Raw genomic sequence first — 19,349 nt, 5'->3', positions numbered from 1 at the left:
GCGTGATGTGCTCCGTCTTTTCTGTGTTCTTATGTAACCTTCGCAGGCTAATAAACCTGCCCATTTATTTGTTTTATCTGGACGTTTGTTGTGTCGACTACATCGACTACATCTTTCAGAAGTGGGATTGAGACTGCCTTGCAAGACTGGCGCCTTCACCGAGAGCTTCGACCACGTAAGCCACGATGATGCTCCGATCGAAGCCAACGACGGAAGGTCCTCCCCAGGCAGCACAACAACATTGGCCGAACGTCGCGCAAGTGTTGGCAAAACGTGGCACGAACATCGGTCCTACACTGGCATTTGGGCCGAGCGCTACCACTTCACACATTGGCCTTACTTTCATGCCAGTTTTGGGCCAACGCTCGGCCGATCAAGCGGCCAACGCAGTCCCGATGTTCGTTCTGCAGCATGGACCAGCAAAGGTCTCATACTGGCATCCAGCTTTCAAACATTGGTAGCCAACTTTCAAACATTGGTAGCCAGCTTTCGAATAATGGTTTCCAGCTTTCGAATATTGGCATCCAGCTTTCGAATAATGGTTTCCAGCTTTCGAATAATGGTTTCCAGCTTTCGAATAATGGCATCCAGCTTTCGAACGCTGGCACATGCAATTAACCCACTCGGCAATGACCGGCACTGTGGATGGATGTACATACATACCATTCTACCTAGCAAATATTCATAAATGAGGTTGCGAAAGAATTCCAGAAAAAAGACCCGTTTATTGCTTTGAGTTACAAGAATCACGCTACTAGCGCACACAGGATGGTTTGCGCTACCACCAGCCACCGTGGGGAGTAAAGAAAAGGGGCCCAAGAGCATGGTGGCAGAGGCTGTGGGAAAACAATTTATTTTCAAGTTTGGTGCGTGCCGATCAGGTTGGACAAAGCATCTCGGCAAGCTGCTGCGGCACGGCTAAGGCATCCATAAAGCGCTCAACGGAGCTGTCCTCCAGTGAACTGATCAGTCATATCCAAAGTAATCGTTGCACTCCACTTGCAAGGGGACTGCTGGACTGCATTCAAAGAAATTCCTCGTCCAGTTCTTGCACGATGGCCTCACGAAGCGCCAAGCCTGCAAAGAGATGCATGATGTCATGGTAAGTTGAATTATGGCCATCACAGAACAAAAACAAAAATGATTAAATAACACCGAATTTTGTGAAACACAGTCATCGTGAACACACTAGCAACATATTTTACAGGATAATTTTTAATTTATTCTTAAGAACCAGCACCACATTAGTTGCACAAAGTGGAATTTAATTTACTAAACTTCCCTTATACCAAATGGTTTAATTTAGTTTAATGCGTTGTGTCGCACTCTCAGTAAATATATTCAATGCGAGATAAGCAAATTAATGTCATATTGAAAACAGATTAATGTATTATTTTGTTTTAATATAACTCGTATCTCTAAATTGCGAGGTAATTTTTTATTCCAGTAAACATGCACAGGTTGTAGCGTCTCTTCCACATGGACGTCAAAACAACATTTTTGATTAGTTTTATTTAATGGGGTTAAAAATGCGGCTTGCGATTTTTGACGAAATACGCTGAACGCAAGGAACTCAGGGCACCTTTGTTTTACCTTAGTTGCTTCGCATGCATGCTATAGTTGGATTCGAAACTGCAACTTGAAAACCACACAAAAATACTAGTCTGATTAATGCCCTTTCTCATTGCGAGAGAACTTGGGCAAAAGCTTTAACCAGTAAGTGCGGATTTTCTATTGAGTCTGCAAGAGTAGAAGGCAAAAAGAAACACTACGGAAGTATTACACATATCCTTACCAACTAGTCTGCAGTGGAAAATTAATTAAGCGGTTCTGATTTCCGTCGTGCATAAGCGGTAAAGGACATATTCCCGAATGCATCCTATCTCAAGTCATATGAGTTCAAACCCGCTGTTAGCCAAAGTAGTGAATCTTAAGTGAGTTCATCTCACCAAAGACGAAAAATTAAATTCTCACCATTCGGCCACAATTCCACTGCGCACGACGTCAAGCAAGCCATTTCGCAATGAGAGTGGGTACACAGAAGTCGTCCTCGTGCTTTTTGACTCGCTCTCTTCTCCTGCCTAAAAAATAAAGGCGCATGTAGTCGAAGCAACATTTACTACAAAAACCACTTTAACTTCCAGACGTATATCAAGGTAAAAGAGTTTTAGTACTTACAAAAGATCTTGCAGGCGGTACGAACAGCGTCGGAGCTCTCCTAATATATGAGTGTGGCTTTTCGCGTGCACAGACTATGAACGGTACTAGCTCGAGTGTGCATGCATTTTCGTCGTGTTGGTTGTGCACGTGGTTGAGCTCCGCCGTGCAGTCAAGAATGTCTTATTGTGATGAGTCGCGCGGTTCCAAGACGAGCAGTGGAGACGATGGTGCGTGTGGGGGGGGGGGGTTGGCTGGAGGGGAGAGAGTAATTTTCCTTTACACAGGTTTTGTGGTTCCGAGAACAGTCCTCGAGCTGAAAGGTGGAGACAGGGAGGTGGAGGAACAGCGAAGCGCGTAGCTGCGTGCGAGGGAAAACAGGTTTGAGAAAGTGACAACCAAAAAGAAAAAATAGCGCTTCGCGGGGTGGGGGGTTAGCCCGCTCCCTGGAAAAGGGCACGGCCGGGAGAACAGGTGGGGAGATATTGGACTTGAAGACTTGAAAGAGAGAGGGAAAGAGGCCAAAACACGTGAAAAGGGTTTGGAATTTTTGGAGAATGAGTCACATGGCCAAGGCAGTACAGAAAGCAATATCTACAAGAGAGAAGTGGATGGGAAACACGGAAGCGTCAAAGTATTGCTACAAAGCTGCAGCAAAAGCCTGAAAATTTTGAAGTGAAAAACTTGGAGCTTCAAGATGCATTTCGCCAAAACGACTTGAGACACTCGCGTATTGTGTGGGGCCGTATGATGTGGCTTCTGTCAGTTCAAGATAGCTTAAAATGTTACCACATAACAAAAATATAAAGCAAAAAAAATATCCAAGCAGAATGCGCGCTCTTTCATAGTTTCATGTACCGTACAGAGGGCAAAATGCATGTCTAGAACACGTCCTGAGCGTGTTTCGGGCTGAACACGTGATAACTAGCCACAAGATTTGGTTAAAAATGGTCTGGATGTAAACATGTGCAGTTAAACTCATAGTATTTCATCGTACTTTCTTGCCTTCTTGGTCTCAGCGGCTTTGGGAGCGGCGGAACACACAGTTTGGTTGTTCTAGGCATGTGTTTTGCCCTCTGTACATGCGCCAAACAAGCTAGGTTAACATGCGTCTAACGCCAGTTGTCAGTCCATTTATTCAGTGGTCGTCGAAGAATCCTCAAATTGTTTGTTGGGGTGGAAGTTTCGCGCAAAAAAAGCAAAAACAAACAAAGGCATGTTGAATTGTGGTTCGCAACTACTTTCGATGGTTTTCATCAATAAAGGTGATGTTCGAAAGAAAAAAAGATCCTGCGAGTAAATATGCAAAGACGTGAGCAAGAGCTATATAGCCCCCAATGCAAATTACGCAACAGAAGAATAAAATGGTCAAAAACAAAAATTTCCAACACAACGATTTGCAGAAAAGGAAGGAAATAGCAAATCAGAAAACACGGGAAAGGCGCGATCGCGGGGCAAGACGTAGGGAAGCGTAGGAATCGCTTAGCACGTGTCCGCGTGCGTTTATGAAGCATCCGCCTAATATTTCACGAGCGCAACGCATAATTCGAAATTACGAGGCGACTGCTTCGTTTCTGGACGTTGCCAAAACTGAGCACAATTTCGGTTTAGCGAATGCACTTGCGCTAATCTATTACGTTTGTATCGCGATCTCCCTGAAGCAGACACCAGCTGCGTACTGCGGCAGTGAATTCCTAGAGCGAATAAACAAAAAGTGATTTTTTTATTCCAAAAATTTAATCAAATGAAACTTATTTGATTTTTGTTGAAGGCACCTGTTGACAATTTTTGTTGAAGGCGTGTCGGGTGTAATCAGAACGTTAATTCTGATCAACAGGACTTCGATCGCAATTCTCCTAAACGTATTATTGCTGCTCACTGCGCAACCAGAGTGCAGCTTTTCCAACGGAATCATGGGTAGCTTTGCTCACAAACTGCAAAAGTGTTCGGTTAAAATATAATAATAAATAAAACCAAATCTTTGAACTCGCATGTTTGAGCGCGTTCGAAAATTATGAACTGCCGATATGGTACTCGACAATAAAAATAATTTTGAACCCATTTTAATGGATGACACAATGTTTACCAACGTTTGCCAGTATACTTTGAACACTGGATAAGCGGTGGCAATCCTAGGACAATATAGCCAGCTCCCGGAAATGGCATAGCCAATTCTGGCAAAGAGTGGAACAACACTGGCTAACATGGCCCATGATAGCCAGGATTCGATGATGGCACAGCCAGCAATGGCAAACAGTGGGGCAATCCTGGCTAACCTGGCCCATGATAGCCAGGATCTAATTATGGCTCAGCCAATACTGGTAAAGCGATGTACAACCAGGGCCATTGTTGGATGTGCTAAGGAGTGGCACAACCAATATCGGATGCTCACTGGTAACTCTGGGCCTAGTTAGGGCCACGCTTTGCCAGTGGATTTCCAATATTGGCCCGCTGCCGTGTGCTACCTGGGTCCGAGCAAGGTAGCACCACGACCGGGCCTTTCAACGGACAGCGACGCGCCCAACGATGTGGGAGCAAGGGAGGCGGCACTCAGCGAAAGCGGTACTCTACGAAACGACGAGGCGCAGTATAATTCAGGGCGGGGATCCATTAACGCCGACACGGTAGACGGCCACGGATTGGACAACCCCAACGGAAAAGCCCCCGGGGCCTTCGAGTTCCAGGCGCTGATGCAGGCTGCGGTGCAGACGGCAGTACCCAAGCAGCACACCAACAATGGACCGACGCTGGCATAATGCTGGTCAAAACCGGCTCGAAAGTCGTACCGACGTCGGCATTGGGGCAAAAAGTTACTTTTTCCAACCTTGGCCTGATGTTCGGACCAACACTGAACCGACATTCATGCCACTATCAGACCACTGTTCAGCCGCTCTACCAACACTGAACCGACATTCATGCCACTCTCAGACCACTGTTCAGCCGCTCTACCAACACTGAACCGACATTCATGCCACTCTCAGACCACTGTTCAGCCGCTCTACCAACACTGAACCGACATTCACGCCGCTATTGTACCCACTTTCAGCCGCTCTACCAACACTGAACCGACATTCATGCCACTATCAGACCACTGTTCAGCCGCTCTACCAACACCAGCTTGACATACCACAATTAGGCCACTGTTCAGCCTTTCTGCTAACGCTTGCCCGAAGTTTATGCCATTGCATTTCCAGTTCAGCGAATATTCACATTCCAGTTAATGTTCGCATTGGGAAAGCCATGGGTTTTGGCATTGCAAAGCTGCAATCATCTCTTCTATACACATGCACAACAAAATGAGGCAACGAAAGAATCCAACTGAGAAACAATTTATTAAATAATTAGGCACCGTGGCTGGGGACGCGCGGTTGCGCGAGTCCTGCGAGGCAGCGCAGGAGGCGGGACCTTGGGAAGGAGCCAGGGCCGCGCAGGAGGCGGGACCTTGGGAAGGAGCCAGGGCCGCGCAGGAGGAGGATTTCTGGGAGGTGGGGGCCGCTTGGGGAAGGGAGGGCACTGTGCTGGGGGCTGAAGCACAGGGGCTCGCAGTGGTTGCCAGGCCGGCAGCGGTACTTGGCAGAAACGCTTCGGCAAAACGCCTTTTGCGTCCGCCGCCACGGTCCACCGAACCTGGCAACCACTTCCTAATAAACCCCTGCGCTTCCACCACATCCGCCCCCGTCTTCTCACAGATGGCATCTGCATAAGATAAGCGTTCATTTTAGGCCAGCAGAAAAAGTTTGCTCGTTAACAGAAATCAAGATTATTTCAGCAACAGAGAAAACAGAAAAGGCCACAAGTACATGTAAACTCAAAGTGCGTGCCAGAATGAAAGGACTACAGTATCCAAATACAACTTGAGGAGAAAATCCACCTGAAAGCTCTTCTAACCAACTGTATAAAGCTGCTGCGACATCACGGTCGACCACTTTGCACTACTAACATATGGGAGCACAAATGGCTGGCAGATACAAGGCACGACTACGATCCATGACAAGAGATGGATGTGACTGATGGGAGGGCTTTCTTTGAAAGGCATCTGCTGACTCATATATCTTCAGATGCACATGGAAGAAAACTGCAGATGACTACCCCCATAAAAACAGTAACAAAATATTCACCTGTAATGAAAAAGAAAACTGGTAAAGTATCAACTGAAAAGAAGAAAAGAAAACAAAGCGCAGCAGAACCTGGTGCATGTTCTTCCACTCATCTTTTAAAATTCAGTTAAAAGCTACTGCAACAACATACCTGTTGCCACCTTGCATAACTTCAGGGCAATAAATGACCACTTGCCCTTGCGGCCATGGAGGCTGTACATCCTCTGTACAGCCACCCCCATGATGGCGGTCATTATGTTGGAGCCCACCTCCCTCAGGCCCTTGCCCCCCAGGCAGACCAGCTGCTTTCGCTGAAAAGAAACACCACAGGTGCACAAGCTATTAGGCACAAACATCAATTATAATTTCATTTAGTTTAGCAGAATCAAATAGCTAAGACAATTGTGTGACTACCTGTCAACAGCCCATGCGAGTACCTACAATCATAATGCATAATTTCTGTATGATACAATAGCTTGACTAGTTGCTACCAGCAGAAAGCACCACCACCAATATGGACATTCTTTTTTTTCCCAGTTTACTAAGAGCAGGGAAACTTTAGCGATTAAGCAAAGGTGGCCAACTCCTACCCATTATGCTTTGCATCTTGGACATTATTATATTATAACTATAATGCTTTTTGCAGATATCTATGTGCTGGATGTGTTTTCTCTGCACAGCCGTTACGCTAAAATTGATTTGGTTTGTAGAACTTAAAGTTCCAAAGTGACTCAGGCTATGATGAGGGACACCATAGTGGAGGGCTCCGGAAGTTTCGACCACGTGGGGTCTTTAACATGCGCCACTGACATCACACTGCACACGGGCGCCTCGCTTTTCGCCTCCATGGAAAACTGGCCATCACGGCTGGGTTTGAACCTGAGTCTTTGGGTTCAGCAGTCGAGTGCCCTAACCACTGAGCCACCATGGCGGGGCTCACTACCCTGAAATTGAGCAGTCTAATGAATGCTATACAAAGGGCGCTTATTTAAATCCCCAAGCACCTGAGTAAAGCTGCATGCTTAGCAACCACATTTAATTAAACGATGTTGCTTGTTTTTGGCAGCAGATTAAGTAATGAAATGTGCATAATGTGAGCAAAAGACAGGGAAGAGGTGGGTTAAAGCTGCCCCATTATTTGGGAAACCTAGCCGAAACTAAAGACGCGCTGAGAGAGGACCAACTTCCAGCTGTGTTCACAGCAGTTCATGCAACAGTATATTAACCGAAAGCTCAGCTTCCTGTAAAACAGACCTTACAACATCCTTAATGTTAGCTACAAAGTCCACTGCTGAACTAAATTAAAACAGCACAACAATAAATGACAAATGTAAGGAAAATGAGGGGCTCGTTATGAGACACATACGAAGAAAGGCAGCCACAGGCAACAAAAGCATAGGGGATTTTTTTTTGCTGTTGATCTATGTAAAACAATAATGTAATCACAGAAATATTTGACTGAGAAAAAAAATTTGTTGGAACCAAGTCTGTTATGCAACGACCGGCCACCGGCAGAGCTCTGGAAAACTACATCGAATGACATTGAGTGACACCATCTGAGAGCAACTGCCCCAAAAAAAGCCTGTGACTGCACCGCCAAATACCAAGCTACTACAAGATGTGACAGGTGCAATGCTTCACACAGAACCAGCATCAGTAGCTTGGTTTGCTGTTTAGCGCTCCTTCTCGCCTAAACGCTCTGATGCGACAGCAGTCTCGCAGGTGGCATTTTCTTTGCATTGCGTGGCTGAAACATGATGTGACAACTGGCACTTGCCGTAAGCAATATTGCGAGCACCACATGTTCAGCACTGCTACTGAGCCCAACAAATTGATAGGAGCCAAAGAGCAGATAAAGAGAGTCCCCTAACAGCTGTCCCGACACGTGATGCAGTTTTTGCAAGCTCTGCTACCGGCTGGGCATTGCGTACCACTTTTGCTTCCAACAGTAAATCTCACCACACAAGGAATCGACAGGGCGTTCCAGTGAACACTCTCAAAAATTCCTAAAGAAGCGCAAGTTCGATATGGGAAAACATTTTTTTTTTTTTGGAGGAACGATCTCTCAGCAGTGGTGGACATAATTTACTGCATAACTGTGCGTGTGTACCTGCAAATATTTCTTCTATTTTGAACTCCCTATTCTTAGGAATTCCTGAAAATGTTCACTGAAACAGCCAGTGTGTATATCAGCAAGCAACTTTCATGAACAAGACATTTACATTAACAAAACACACTGTGACAGCACACTCCAGCACAACAGTAGGAATTATATCTATGAAGAGCATGTTATTCACAGAGCACGGCATGCAAATACTCTTGGAGCTCAAGATTTCTTCACAAACCTCGGAATTACATTATGCATGCAATTCGTTAGTAGGCATTCATTTTTTCCAGACACGAATTATCAGAAACATTAAATCACCAGTCCAGCAGCCACGCTGTCGTCCTGGACGGCAGCTTCCACAGTGTCCAACTCCTCGGGGGAGAATGCGGGCAGTGCAAGGGTGGGAGGCGGTGGCGAGGGGGACACTGGCAGAGTCCTCTGCTCCAGCTGCCGGTCCGACCCCAGCAGCACGTGATCCTCCAGCCTTTGTAACCGCTGCATTAAGTCGCGCTGCTGTTGTCGGACCTCCAGCACCAGGCGCATCAGCTTCAGCAGGGTAGCTGAAACTGAAGCAATCAACAATTTCAGTGAGAGCAGGGTTAACCTGGGCGCAATAATGTCATTTGCGCACTGAGGTACAATAAAGAACAGTATGAGGCTAACAGTAGGCAGCAACACACTCTGTACTATGCTCCTAAACTTCCACCAGTTTTTATCCTCCAGGACACTTCTAATTCATGTTCTATTCCTTGCTAGCCTAATTTAAATGCCATAAATGTCACCGTGCACTGACAAACACCTAGGTGAAATGGAGCTGCTCTATGTGTGATAGCTAGCACAGAACCTGCAGCCTTGTTGTGTAAAGGACTTCTCAGTCTACGAGGGGGTACCCAAAAGAAACCGGACTTATTTTTGTTTGAACTTATTTGTTCACATTTTAAGCAAAGACCTTCAATCTCCTTCAAAGTATTCCCCACTTGCAATGATACGCTTGTCGAATCTTTCATTCCATTTTTCAAAACATTTTTTAAATTCATCTTTTGTGATGCTTGACAGCGCCTCCGTCGTTTTTTTCTTCACCTCAGCAACATCAGCGAAACGCTTTCCATTCACCTATTTTTTCATTCCAGGAAACAAAGAAAGTAGCACGGGGCAAGGTCGGGAGAGTATGAGGGTTGAGGAATAGGGGTCATGCCATTTTTGGTCCAAAATTGTCGTAGAGACAGGGCTATGTGAGTAGGGGCATTGCCATGATGGAAAAAGCAGTCACCCGACCGCCACAAATCTGGCCGCTTCCACCGCACACTGTTGTCCAATCTTTTCAAAACATCCAAGTAGAAAGCCTGGCTAACTGTCTGACCCTGCGGAACAAATTCTCAATGGACGACTCCTCTCACGTCGAAAAAACAAATCAGCATTGTTTTGAGGTTTGGTTTCACCTGACGAGCTTTCTTGAGGCGAGGTGAATTTGAAGTTTTCCATTGGCATGATTGTTGCTTTGATTCAGGATTCGATTCAGGAACACTTCAGTTGTCCCCATAGCATCGTCCTTGTACGTCTTTCTTAATATTTCAAGAGTTTCCATTCAACTTTTTCCAAGCAAAAATCAGAATTTCACCGGCGCACGCTGTTCACGAAAATCAGCCATTGCAATAACGACGTTCAGACAAAACAGTCGTCACTCTAAAACTCTGCCTAAACTAGTCTAACCTCCTTCAACGACGGCACTCGGCTTACTGACTCTGGAATGTTCGTTCTATGCGCTCCTAGTGGCAAAACGCGGTACCACAGAAGCTTTGCCGACCAAAAAATTTAGTCCGGTTTCTTTTGGGTACCCCCTCGTATGAGCTTCGCCAATTTTTACATTGCTTCATGGGCATTTCCACTGCTATTGCACCATGGCAGAGATGGCAGCAGTTAGTCGCAAATGGATTCTTCCAGTGTCATGAGAAGCATGTGCTAATAGAAGCCAGAAAGGACAGCAGGCCTGTGCCCTTAATATAGCATTGCACCATTTGGAAAGTATTGCTTACGGCAACACCCACATTGGCCAAAATGCTGGAGGTAGACATCTGTTCTAACTGCAAGTGCCGGCAGGGATCAATGCATTAAAACTGCAACAAAGATAGCCCTTATGGAATCATAGCCCTTAGCTGACAAGCGAAATGCAACAAAGAGGTGGACCAAACGTTTCTTGCTAGGCACAGGAGGTGCCAAACCGTTGAGAAATAAAACAAGGTCACATTTATCTGTTACCACGCATCCGTTTTGCTGCAGCCAAGACAAGACTAGGAGCCAGCTGATGTGCTCCACAAGGCAGTTAGGCTGTTCAGTTCTTTCCTAAGCCAGAGGTCCTCCTTCAGAGCATGCCACTATTATTGGCTGCTTATCTCCTTCAGCACCCTTTATGGGAGCTTTGTGATATTGCAATTAATTTTTTTCAGCACATTTCGCTGCATCCAAGGCACTGCACTCACTTCCAACCAATAAACTTTTAAAATAGTTTGAAAGACAATGAAAAATTACAATATGGGCCTTGCTGACCTGTGTGCCTCTGGAAGCGACCAAATTATGCTGGTAAGGAAACAAATGCACAGAACATGGGACTACTGTGTAGAGTGCAATTTGTAGGAGTGGCTTCCTGGTGGTGATGTAGGCAGAGAGAGGCAACAGAAATGCCAGGATCCAAAAGAACCCAACAAAAGCACAACATACAGCTCTTGGGAAGGGCACACAACAACCAGTCCACTATGAATCACAAGAGGAGAAAGCAATGGAAGTACTAGGTTGTAAATTCCAGTACCACTTCAGTTCAATACAATCGTTTTTGAGAAATACATGTGATGATTTTCAGAGTGACCCCTTTCAAAGCACATAGTTTGAAACTAGAAATGTGCTCCTAGCACCATTGCAAGAGCCACTGACGAGAACTCCATGCAAATATCTTCCTGAATAAGTATATTCTCTAGATCTTTCTGGGCCTGTTGACTGCTGCTCGGCAGCAGCAGGTACAATGAGAAATTTAAAATTTGCTCTGTTTTTCTATAAGGCAAAGCAGATCTAGCTTCTACATCTTGTCGTGTCACTTGATACTAGACAAAATAGGAGTGTAATTAAAAGAAAGGAACACAGTGAAAAGACGGGACAAGCAGCATTTGTCCTCTCCTCTCACTGTGTCCCCATGTTTGGCTTGCATTTCTCTTTTTGCACAAAAGTAAACAAAGTGAAAATCTCACCATCAACAGTCCCAGCTGTCGACTCCTCCAGCTCGCTGGGTGGCGCACTGTTTTCGCTCACGCTCTCCCCAGCGTGATTCAGTGGGGCTGAAGATGAACATGTGTCATTGATGGCAATCCAGGAAGTACAGAACACACTACTGTGTACAACCACAATGTCACATTTCTATCCTAATTGAATGCAGAAATGCTACTTCAGGATATTTTTGGAGAAGGGACAGAACAGTTGCATGGCCAGGCTGTTTTGCATACAGGTGATCTTAAAACACAATAGACACAAAATTACGAAGTTCAGAAACAAATTCCTGGTTATATAGAGATGCCCCCCAGGCAATAGTAACACTTCCTTTGGCCGAAAAGATATTTTAATTTGGTTTCAATCACAGGCTGTACAAAGACTTCATAATTCAAAACCCACCAAAACCGACACCTCCATGACAAGTAGTTGACGTGACAAACAATGTCACATCATGCAGATACCTATGACACATAAAAGAACGTTGTGATCCGACTGCGGCGGCGCGTTTCGATGGAGGCGAAATGCAAAAGGCGCCCGTGTGCTGTGCGATGTCAGTACATGTTAAAGATCCCCAGTCGGCTGAAATTACCCCAGGGCGCTGCGGCACCTCTTTCTTCCTTTCTTCTCACACTCCCTCCTTTATCCCTTCCCTTATGAATGTCCACCGAAATGCGAGAGAATTACTGCACCACTTTCTTTCCTGAAAAATCAGTTTTCAATTTTTTAAATATGTGTCTATAGTACTTCAATAATTACATTTCTCATGCACCAGCATGGTGCATTGGTACCGTATTTTCCGGTGTATAAGACGCGGCTTTTTTTCAAAAATCTTGCTGGTGCGTCCTATACAAGGGTGCGTCTTATATGCGAATTTTTCGTTTTTTTTAGAGAGTTCAGAAATTACTCAGGTTCATTTTCAAGCTTTTTTTACCGAAAAAATATCACTAGCAATGATGCGGTTGTAACACGGTTAATACTTCAATACGGGGACCACCGTGCGCAACTTTTTTTAGGTGAACTTTATCAAGAAACAACGGGGATGACGACTTCCGGGATCACAAACACACCGTTTCGGAGGCCCCAAGCAAAAGTAATGTGAAATGCCAAAAGATGACAACAATCACGCTTCTCACCATTGTCAAGACAAGCCAGGACAAGCCGGCGTTCTTATTTTAGCCACCCTTTCCCACTTTGTTTGCTCCATGTACGTATGCGAAGAGAATATTTCAGTCGCGTTGCCACCAGAAATGGGCGAACTTTTTGATAGCGCATCCGAAGGTGAAGACTTCCAAGGTTTTAAGTAGAAATAAAATGTTCTTATGGACATATGGGAGAGTTTTTTCGTTTTTCTTTCTTTTTTCTAAAACGTGGGCAGGAATGGCGTGAGTGTTGCCTTTTTCGACCACTTAGCGTTGCTTAAGAATTTCTCACAAGTACGGTGAATTTCGTGATGGTCGCGTAAGCGTGTTTAATTGATCCTCACTAGCCCAACTGGGTAAACGGGTGCGTCTTATATAAGGGTGCGTCTTATATAGCAACTTTTTCAATTACAGCCTGCATATATGGCGGGTGCGTGTTATATACACCGGAAAATACGGTACATTTAAGGACACAAAAGAAACTGTCATGGCGAAACCAAAAACAGAGAGCGGAATATATGTCATGTGAATAGAAACCTGTTCGCAGTACTGTTAACGTGGGTAAGAGAGTTTGCCACGAAATGGTTACTGGCAGATTCACTGCTGATCTGAGAGCATGGCAAATGTAAAAAGCTGATGCCAAGTCTGAGCACGTTCTATTTCTCTGCAAGTGCAATTAGCTACGGTGGAGTTTTTTTTCCCAGATTTTGCAAGCATACTACCATAAATTCCCAATCAAAACTAACACAATGTCGACCTTACATTAAATAGAAATGAGAAATGGTGTTTTAGTTTTAAGGCGGTTAACATCCAAAGACGACTCAGGCTATGAGGGACGCCGTAGTGAAGGGCTCCGGAAATTTCGACCACCTGGGGTTCTTCAACGTGCACTGACATCGCACAGTACACGGGCCTCTAGAATTTCGCCTCCATCAAAATTCGACCGCCTTGGCCGGGATCGAACCCGCGTCTTTCGGGTCAGCAGCCGAGCGCCGTAACCACTGAGCCACCGCAGCGGCTTAACAAATGAGAATTCATGTCGTACGTGGTGACGACAGCTGTACAACATCGTTGTGGCCCTCATTTCCTAAAAAATAATTGCACATGAATGTCTTGTTGAGTATGCAAAATAATTTCTCATCAATAAAGAAATATGAGAATTTCAATTACCAGAAACTGCCGAGCTTTCTAGGGCTGAAGTGAACTCGTAGCGCCGCACCTTTTTTTCGGCGCTCTTGTAGGATCCTGCAAACATTCTCAATATCTCGACAAAAACCATGTCATCTCCAAGCAACAGTACGGATTTCAAAAAAACAAAACAACTGAGGCCGCCTTAATCAAAGAAAAGCTAATTGAAAACATAGAAAATAAACTGCTAACAGTTGGCATATTCCTTGATATGAGGAAAGCGTTTGACTCGGTTAACCATAAGATATTGCTTGAAAAAATGCAGTGTTATGGAATACGCGGCGTTCCTTTAACCTTATTTGCTAGCTACCTTGACAACCGATCTTAAACAACTATCATTAACGGTATTTCATCTGGGATCGGTCAGATTGTGTCTGGTGTGCCACAGGGCTCCGTTCTAGGACCAACGTTGTTCTTATTATATATTAATGATATCGTCAACCTTCGTCCAGCAGACAACATTATAATCTATGCAGACGATACTAACGTATTTTTTTCAGGGCAAGATAGTAATATTTTGCAAGCAGCCTCCAATAGTTGGTTATCCCAATTGTCTGTTTGGTTAAAATCAAATAGGTTAGAACTTAATGTCAGGAAAACAAAGTACATACTGTTTAGAGCCAAAAATAATGAAGTTCCGAACAACTTCCAAATTCACTTCGAGCAAGCTCCTATAACTCGTGTCAGCTCTACAATGTTCCTTGGAGTCATTTTTGAAGAACATTTACTCTGGACAGATCATGTAAACTACGTTAGCACTAAAATGGCTCGCTCTGTTGGTATCCTAAATAAATTTCGCACAATACTGCCTCGAAAATTCAAACTACAAATTTATTTCTCTCTAGTCTTTTCGCATGTACAATATTGTTTGTTGATCTGGGGAACAACTACCTCAACCAATCTTGTGAAAGTACTTACTTTACAAAAAAGAGCTGTACGAGCGATTGATAACTTACATTACAGTGAGAGCACAGGTCCTTCCTTCCTCAACCATAGACTGCTAACCATCACGGCCGCTTACCACAAGAAGCTTGCTGTTTATATCAGAAACCTTATGAAAGGAAACTGGCAGACTTTCGAGAGCACATATTTAATTGCCCAAACATCATACAGTCTTAGGCACCCTCAATACCATGCATCAAAATCCCGTACAAACTATGGGTTCCAAAAACTAACTCACATAATTCCTCATACATTAAACACCTATCCATATTTAACAGAATTGTCACTACAAAATATGTCCGAGGTCAGATTTAGGAAAACTGTTCATGAATATTTTTGTTATAGCTAGTTGTGGTGTGTTTTTACCTAATCAGTTTTTGTCTGTTATGTTTTGATCTTAGTTTTGTTGTGCTTAGCTCTATGCATACCTGATCTCTGTTTCGTTGTCAATATATCCGCTGCTTTTCTAGTTTCTGTTACTTATGGAAACTTTGTACCATTGCCAAGTGCCACTTTGTTTTTTTGTTTTTTACATGGGGAGGGCAGGCCTCTGTCAGGCGCTACTAGGCGCCTTTAGCTTGCTCTCCCTTGTTTGCAGTCTCTGTACTGGCCAAACAAAACCAATAAATGAAAATGAAAAATTACAAATCAAAAACCAAACTCTTGAGCAATCTACATGAAAATTCTACTTCATATGAAATAAAGCAACATTTCTCACATTGCTGGGATCCATTGACACCACACTACACACACACAAAAAAATAATGTGAGTGTATCATGCTGGTATTTCAGGATGAACATCTTAGAGCAGCCTGATTGTTAGAATAGACAAGGAAATGCTCCAGCTCATTTTATATCGCAGTTTACTGTGTTTTATATTCCAACCAATTATTTGGCACATTTCAGGACAACCAGTTCACACTGCAAGTCACGCCATTATGCACGTAGTTTAAATATGCTTGCTTTCTGGCATTTGTAATTTCCAGGTAGCAAACAGCATATATAAGGCCAAGGTACAGTGTGGCAATGACACAGGCATCTTACATCCCTGTCAGACGGGCATTTCGAAGGCTCTCAAACTGATAGTCTATCACCTCACGCTGAGTGCTGCTACAAAGGCAGTTTTAATGGCCATTGAGTATATAGTCTATCGAGTCAAAGCAGTGTGCAACTCTTTAGCGAGATTTCAAGGGCCCTCGAGCATTGTACAAGGTTGTTAGCATTGTTTCGAGCGGCACCAAAGCATGCTCTCATGCATGATATGTTCACAGTAGAAAAACGTGAACAAAGATTACCCTCCCAAATTTTAATGCAAGTACCAAACTTTAGCTTCTACAAAGATTTAAAGATTGTGTCAGTCTGGTTTAAAGTGCATTACTTTCATACTCGGCATGGCAGAAGACTGAAACACCAGCGGTATTAGTATTCCCAGAGCACTACAAACTGCGACAGCAAATCACCTAAAACGGCAGTGCCTTTCAAGACAAGGCAACTGACCTGCAATAATAACTCAAAACCTCCTACGATCCCAAATAAGGCTGTTTCTGTGCCGATGCTCGAGAAGCTGCATGTGTGTGCGCACATGTTAGTCAAACACACTAATTTTTTTCGGCTGGTAAAGCCCTTTTGTAAAACCATGGTCAGTGTGACCATTACCAGAGCATGGGAAATGATGGCCGGCACACGAAAGCACGCGGCGCTGCCACCCCAGTCCTGCCACGGTAGATCCCGAAGTGATCCAAAAGCTTCACTGCCCACACTGACCAACAGCCACTGCTGTCTCCATTTCACTTCACCCACAGCCGATTGTGCGGCAGTGACAGGATCCCGAAGTTCCACTCGCTTTTCTCAGTGCTTGTTAAGCAAATCACTCGTGTATACAATTAATGAGTGCTTCAAGATTCCTGCAGGAATGCACCGATTCGTAAATTGCAAGTATGTACACCCCAGCGTGTTTGTTTACAAAGCTAGTGTACAAGTGGCTGTATATTGCTCATTTGTACAGGATGAGACGCAAGGTAAGTTCACATTACCAAAAATGTTCTCTTCTGTTTCTCACCAGTTGTAGCTTTATTTGTTCACACACTGTAACAGTGCTGCAAGAAGCGTCAAGGATGTGACTTCCAACATTGGGATATTAGAGGATCTCCACTTCCCGCTAATTACATGTGCATGCTTTATTCGATATGACTAGTACTTAATTTTAAATTGTTTAATCCAGAAGCATGCTTGGTGACCATTTGCATTAAATAAAGGCTCCAAATTTGTTGCCCACAAGCAGCGCCGACTCAGCCTCTGGTCTGCCGAAGACAGATCGAGTGACCATCCGCCGGCTGGTTTCATCGGTCGCAGGCTTTAGGCGATCACTGGTTGCGCTGGTATCGTCACCGGTATAATGTGAAAGATTGGTGCATCAATCAGCTAAGGCCTATACTGCCCAGCCCACCGAGTGCAACCATGCCTTAACTATGCCAAAAGAAACATAGATTAAGTTTATCATTTTAGCAGAGTAACACGTTCATGACACTCCCGCATGAGGGAGGACCACTACTTCATTTATGCACAAAAGGAAGGAGACATGTCCTTTGACAGTGTAGCCTGCATTGCAGATGACACTCTGCCATCTATTGTGACATCACATGAGCAGTTCAATATGGTGGCCACTCTCAGTGGGAACAGCTTCCCGATCACGATTTCTATCGCATTTTTTTTTAAAAAATAAAGCGCCCCACGTACTAATACTTCCAGGAGTGGAATCAGACTTTCATATTATTCCCAGAAGCGCAAAACTGCCTTTCCTCAAAAACCAATTTACCAATATGTCGAATGACCCTGTCATAGCCCCTTCAAGTGCACCGGGATTTTTTTTCCAATTTCACTAATAATACTGCTGTGGCTTCATTCCTCAGCACCTAACCACAACACTGCCATTTGAGAGTGCACAGCACTACTGCATGTAAACACTGTTCTGGGCTGCTTTGCTGACTTGATGCCCGTTCAGCTGCCTGTATAGCAACACTCAGGCCAACAGACCATCAGTTTGAAAGCCTGTGAAACACTCATGTGGCAGAGGCATTGTTTTATTTACAATTAAAAGTGTGATTCTGATTTCTAGGATTTAACAGCTTTAAGCTATGAAGAATGACGTAGCGGAAGACTCCAGATTAATTTAGACCACATGGGGTTGTTTAACATGCACTGATATTACAGAGCACAAACGCATTCTGCACTGCTCCATTTCACCACAGACAGGATGTAACCTGGGCCCTCGGCTCAGCAGTATGGACCACTCAGCCACTGCGACAGGCTTACAATTCAAACTGAACTAAATGTAAACAGCTGAATGAGTTGGTTCTGAATTTGCATTATGAAACACTGTCTCAGTGCACAACAAACATGGATGAGGAAAGAGCACACAACGCAAAGCATCAATTGATGTCTGGCATTTTTATTGTGTGCTCTTTCCTTGTCTGTGCTTTTTGTGTGCCAAAAAATGTTTCATAATGCAAAAAAAAAAAAATTACCACACTAAACCTTTCTGTACTAAATATTATTAAGCATACTGAGTGCAGCACTAATTCTGGGAACTACAGGTCTTCAAAAACAAGGCACTAATGAGTTTCAGAAGTAGTTCATCAGCTTACAAGTGCAATAGCTAACAGTTCATTCTGCTCCTCTTTTTGACAGCTGGCTAAGCGGTGGCTATCAACATGACTTCTTACTCGTAATTTAGCCATGCAGAGGTGAAGACTCACAGAATCTAGCAAAGAGGCCTTTACAATCGCTGATGAAGCTACCATCAATATGTCTGCAATAAGACTACTTATGGCAAGTGGTAACGACGACCGCTGGGCAATGCATCCACTCCCCTCCGAGAGCTGGCTCGGCCTCAGCTTTTGCGAGCGGCGTCACCTCCGAGCTCCTGGCCACAGGCCAGTAGCACTCTTCTTTTGTCTCTGTGAGCCATCCGACAGGAATGACTGCAAGGCAGTCGTCCTCGAGAGGAAACTTCACCACAGCGAATGGTTTTGACATGCTGCACAGAGGAAACACGACAAAAGATTAATGGGGAAACAAGGATTTTTACCAGACACTGTCTGTGCCATACTCTACTGGCACTTGCCTGTTTGGGTGCCGAAAACTTCACACTACCATGACAACTGACAGGTACTCTTACAACCATCTCGTTCTACTTTGCGACGCACTTCTGAACTTTCATGAGTTGAGAGTTACAAGTGTCACGAGCGCCTGCAATTTGGGACTTATTTAAACAATATTTCTGTGCCTGCTGTCATGTGAACCAAATAACAGCCAGCAATAGTGGCGTGCAACTTCACTGCATTGAACATCAAACTGAGTGCAGTCTACCAGGAGCATAGCGATGAAAAAGAAACCAGTAAAACGCAAGATTGACCAAATGAGGAAGAGAGAAAACAAGCGCGTTCAATTAGCGAGCTCGAAACT

The 19,349-nt window shown here is 44.4% G+C and overlaps 1 protein-coding gene across 5 annotated transcripts; it reads right to left on the bottom strand.

Moving 5' to 3' along the window:
• Window positions 1-510: 510 nt before the first annotated feature.
• Window positions 511-18,323, bottom strand: LOC149345384 (uncharacterized). 5 transcript variants are annotated; one of them, XR_016283285.1, is made up of 6 exons: window positions 13,926-18,323; window positions 11,598-13,842; window positions 8,680-8,927; window positions 6,406-6,565; window positions 1,975-5,853; window positions 511-1,077 (listed from the first exon to the last, which is right to left on the bottom strand). XR_016283285.1 is itself a non-coding variant. In XM_089546610.1 (6 exons), the coding sequence occupies exons 1-6, from the start codon at window positions 14,032-14,034 to the stop codon at window positions 5,491-5,493; spliced, it is 834 nt and encodes a 277-aa protein (XP_089402736.1). In that variant the 5' UTR covers window positions 14,035-18,323; the 3' UTR covers window positions 5,471-5,490. The 5 variants fall into 5 exon arrangements, 2 of the variants coding, with proteins under 2 accessions (XP_089402736.1, XP_089402737.1); XR_016283283.1 differs by having other exon boundaries at window positions 11,598-11,684; XR_016283284.1 differs by having other exon boundaries at window positions 6,451-6,565; window positions 11,598-11,684.
• Window positions 18,324-19,349: the final 1,026 nt, after the last annotated feature.

Source organism: Amblyomma mixtum, chromosome 5, assembly GCF_055824585.1.
Source record: "Amblyomma mixtum isolate Tamu chromosome 5, ASM5582458v1, whole genome shotgun sequence".
Classification (NCBI taxonomy): domain Eukaryota; kingdom Metazoa; phylum Arthropoda; class Arachnida; order Ixodida; family Ixodidae; genus Amblyomma; species Amblyomma mixtum.
Note: the sequence above shows the minus strand (reverse complement) of the source record. Positions and strands in the feature narration are given on the sequence as shown.